The sequence below is a fragment of the Camellia sinensis genome, chromosome 2, assembly GCF_055761805.1.
Source record: "Camellia sinensis isolate YWXY chromosome 2, ASM5576180v1, whole genome shotgun sequence".
In the NCBI taxonomy this organism is placed as follows: domain Eukaryota; kingdom Viridiplantae; phylum Streptophyta; class Magnoliopsida; order Ericales; family Theaceae; genus Camellia; species Camellia sinensis.
Genome location: NC_138962.1, coordinates 66914595 through 66919251, shown reverse-complemented (window position 1 = coordinate 66919251; position 4657 = coordinate 66914595). Strand labels below are relative to the sequence as shown.

General features: G+C 38.2%; 1 protein-coding gene across 1 annotated transcript; it reads right to left on the bottom strand.

Annotated features, from left to right (window-relative positions):
• Positions 1–996: 996 nt before the first annotated feature.
• LOC145814042 (uncharacterized) lies at positions 997–3964 on the bottom strand. The gene is made up of 3 exons (XM_082910565.1): positions 3892–3964; positions 2039–2255; positions 997–1888 (listed from the first exon to the last, which is right to left on the bottom strand). The coding sequence occupies exons 1-3, from the start codon at positions 3962–3964 to the stop codon at positions 997–999; spliced, it is 1182 nt and encodes a 393-aa protein (XP_082766691.1).
• Positions 3965–4657: the final 693 nt, after the last annotated feature.

Below are 4657 nucleotides of genomic sequence, written 5' to 3'. Positions count from 1 at the left end.
ATAAGGGGCCTCATTAATGGCGATGTGTCGTGGCAATAACTTTGCAGATCTTTGTCTGGTGATGTGACTTGCCCTTCTCTCGCCATGTGTCTTGGTGTCATTGGTTCTTATTGCTACATGGGACTTCAGCAGTGCTAGGTTTTAGCATTTGAGTTATGTATTGGGCCTTGAATGGTGGGCTATAATCTTTATGGGCTTACCCATGTCATGTAGTATATTCAAATAATAAACAAATTAAAAATCTCAAATTACATCACTTTTTTTTTTAAACAAAAATTGCATCACTTTTAAAATTCTTTCAAAAATCCTTAAACAAATTTCTCATTATAGGGAACGATGGCATACAAATTTCTCATCATTTTGTTTACATATAGTGAACGGTGGTACCGACAAAGGAGAATAACAAAAACGAACCACGTCGACAAACCCTAGCCCCCCGTATTATTTGCGTTCATTTTCCTAAAAAATTATGAATTAAATTTTCTGCGGCCATTAAGCTGTTGTTTTTGTAGATATCCTATACTCTAATTTCTGTTCTTTTTCGTAGACCTCGTGTTGTTTCACTTGAAGGAAATGATAGACATTGTTTGTTGTTTGGAAATATACTTTCCAAAGTGTTCTAATCGTGTGGTTTGGTGTGCATGAATTAAGATGGGTGTTGAAGTGCTTACTAGTATGTATTGAAGTGGCTTTGAGGAAAGAATTAAAAGACAATATAATTTAAATTTGAAAAAGAAAATAAAGAGACTTAAATATAATCTTTTAGGAAGATGTTAAAAGTTAAATAAAAAAGTTAGCTTTTAACATTTTTTTTTTTTTTTTTTTTGAGAATCAGGCAAAACATCAAAATATATTATCCATAAGGTAGAAGTTTGACAGATTTTGCCAGTTTGTGTGCTGGCTCCACTAGAGTCCTATCCACCTTAGTTACAGATAAAAACTGAAAAAACTTACTTAAAGCTAGTACATCCTGGACAACCAAATCAACCTCCCACTTCAGGTTGGTTTTTTCTCAAAACTACCTACCAAAATCTGGCAATCCATAAATATCGAGAGGCACTGAATCTTCATCTTGACAGCCCATTTTATCGCCTCCAAAAGCATTCTAGCTTTTGCCAATAGAGGAGAGGGCAACCGGAGAGATAACACTTGTTGTGACACCTGCACTTGAGCTTCATCAAAACAGGCCCATGCCATGCCAGCTACTTCGGTGTTGTGGTTCCATGCGCCATCCACCACATAGGTAAAGAGCTGAAAATGATCATATGAGGTAGCAGTGTTAGTAATAACATAACAATTATTTGAATAAGGAACCTGCACCCTTACTTTAGCACATGTAAATGTATCATTAGTATCTTTTACACAGCCATGGGTCCATTGCCATATAAAATCAGAAACTAAATTTAAAGTGTGGTCTATTGTCAATTGCTTGTCTTCAAACACTTTAAGATTACGCTGTCTCCAAATTGCCCCCATAACAACAATGGAATGAATTATAATGTCTTCCTCCTGAACACTCCTAGTCCAATCTGCCCACCAAGTTCGGAAATCCACAGGGTTCCCACAAGTAAAGTCTAACCCCAAAGCTGTACCCCTCCAAACTCTTTGAGACCAAGGGCATTTGAAGAAAACATGCTCAATGGTCTCATTTGCTTGCTCGCACCTAGCACAAGTGGGATCAACCTGCAGACGTCTTCGTTTAAGCTGCCACCGGACCAGAAGAACATTGTGGAGACACTTCCAAATGAATAAAATCCGCCTTAAAGGTATTTTAGTCTTCCACAATTTTTTCCAAATCGAAGGATCGACCACATTTGCCCCATTAGACCTGTCAAATTTTCGTCTAATGGCAACCCAATAGCCTGATTTAACCAAGTGTAGACCATTCCTGTTTGGCCTCCACACCAATTTGTCAGAACAAGAGACCAAAGGAATGTGAATACCTAAGATGGATGGGACCACTCTTCCAGGAAATAACCATTGAATTAGTTTTCGGCGCCAACAAAGATTAGAAAAATCTATCAAGTGATTCACTCACATTGTAGGTAGATATTGGGATAACCCAACTCCTCCTACTGGGTTGTCCTGCCCTGGAATCCACAAATCCATGAAAGGGTTTATTGATTGCCCATTTCCAACTCTCCATAGTAATCCTGCCTTCAACAACTCCCTACCCCAAATAAGACTTTTCCACCCCCATGATGCTGTCTTGGTCCCTCTAATATGAAGGAAATTATCAGCAGAATTATATTTACCTAAAAGCACTTTAGCAAACAAGGATGTCGGATTAGAAATTAACCACCATGCTTGTTTTGCTAATAAGGCTTGATTGAAACAGCCCAAATCTTTGAAGCCAAGGCCACCCTCCAGCTTAGCAACACACAAACTATCCCATTGTTTCCAACACAGCCTGTGTACTTTATCTGATTTCCATAAGAAACGACGAATTATAGCCGTTAATTTATGAGTGACTGTGCACGGCACTTTAAAGACTGACATGATATATAACAGGATTGCTTGTAACACATGTTTGACCATAATACATCGACCCGCAAAATTTAACAGACCACATTTCCACCCTTATAACTTCCCAGCAACTTTATCAACCAAGGCCTTAAATAACAACGTTTTTGACTTACCCGACCAATCCATAGATGCCCCCAAATAAACTCCCGGATTAAGAACTACTTTAAAATGGAAAATAGAGTCCAACATATGTCGTTCTCTAGGACTGAAATTAGGGCTTGGGTACAACTCAGACTTGTTAATGTTAATCCGTAAGCCCGTTTGTTGGCAAAAAACATTTAACAACCATTGCAAGCACCATACCTCCTCACTCTTAAAGTGCATAAATAAAAAACAATCATCTGCAAACAACAAATGGAAAATTGGAGGTGAATGTCGATTTATAGCAATACCCTTACAAATACCCTGCTGAGCAAAGTGAGCCAAGCCCTCAAATAATGCTTGCATGACGATGATAAGCATATAGGGCGACAAAGGATCCCCTTGCCTCAAACCAGCTTGGGGAGTGAAATAATCTCATGGTTGGCCATTAAGTAAAACTAAAAAAGATACTGTTGATACACATTGGTGTATCAACTGGACCCATCTCTCAGTAAACCCCATGCGACGAAGTATTGAAATTAAAAAATTCCAATCAACCCGGTCATAAGCCTTATTCATATCTAATTTTAGCCCGAAAAACAATTTTGTACCTTCTTATGATGTCTACTAAACTCAATTAACTCATGTGCGAGCAAAATATTATCAAAAATGAGTCGACCTTTGAGAAAGGCATTTTGACTATCATCAATTAAGTCAGGCAGCACCTCCCGCGGTCTATTCGCCAAGACTTTAGACCTAATTTTATACTGCACATTACAAAGACTAATTAGTCTAAAGTCATTAACAGTCATCGGCTCATTGCTTTTGGAATCAAACAAATAAAATTTTTAGGAATTGCTGATAAAACCCCGCAATAAACCCATTAGGCCCTAATGCCTTCAATTTCCCGATTTGGAAGATTGTCTCTCTTAATTTCATTCGCAGTAAAAGTTTGATTTAATAAAGTAATGTGGGCCTCACTTAAATGACAATTAAAAATAGAAATTAAATCAAAATGATGTGGAAAGGCACCTGCGTAAGAATGTTGCAAGCTCTTATTCTGGTTGTGCTCCTCACACTTAAACAAAGATTTGAAATGGTTGATAAAAGCTTGATGAATCTCCTTCTGATCTGTAAGAAGCGAGCCATCCTCCTTTTTCAAAACAGTGATTTGATTCTTCTTCTTTCTTTAAGAGGCCATTTGATGAAAGAATCTTGTGTTTCGCTCTCCGTGTCTCATCCATCGCTGTTTTGAATGTTGGGCCCCGTAGATTTCTTGCTTACTGAGTAAATCCTCTAATTGTCGTTGAATACCCTGCTCCATTAAAGAATCATCCATAGTCATAATAGCTGCCATTTCTCATTAATCTGTTATTACAGACTTCGGTATGACAAACGACTCCAATTTCGGAGATGATTAAACACAATATTCTGTTTTCGGCAAACAGCAAATTGGCTAGATCCTGGAGTCAACACATTCCAAGCACAAGGAACAATATGCTTCAAAGTGTCATCCATTAACCAAATAGCCTCAAATCTTTTAATGCACCTGCTTCGTCGAACCACCATGTCTATATCAAAAACCAATGGACTATGATCTGAGCGTTGAATAGGCAGAACCATAAGCGAGGCATTAGGAAACTTTTCAAACCAATCAGAAGACACCAACACTCGGTCCAGCCGTTCATAAATAATATTCGAATCAGATCGATCGTTGCTCCACGTATACCACACCCCTTGATTTGGAAGTTCAACTAAACTGTTTTTAAAAATAAGATCATTAAAAGAACTCTCACCCCGAACCATTGGAAACTTTGGACTCCATTTGTCCTCCACACTTCGCACTTGATTAAAATCCCCAATTTGTGCTACCGGTCTTGCACATCCGCGTATCTTCTGCTCAAGCTCCTGCCAAAATTTCATCATTTCTGACAAAACCGGATGCCCATACACGAGAAATAAATACCAATCACCCATTACCACATCAGAAACATGTAACAACAAATATCGATCAGTAGTTTCTGTTGGGAAAAACTACTCATATTACATA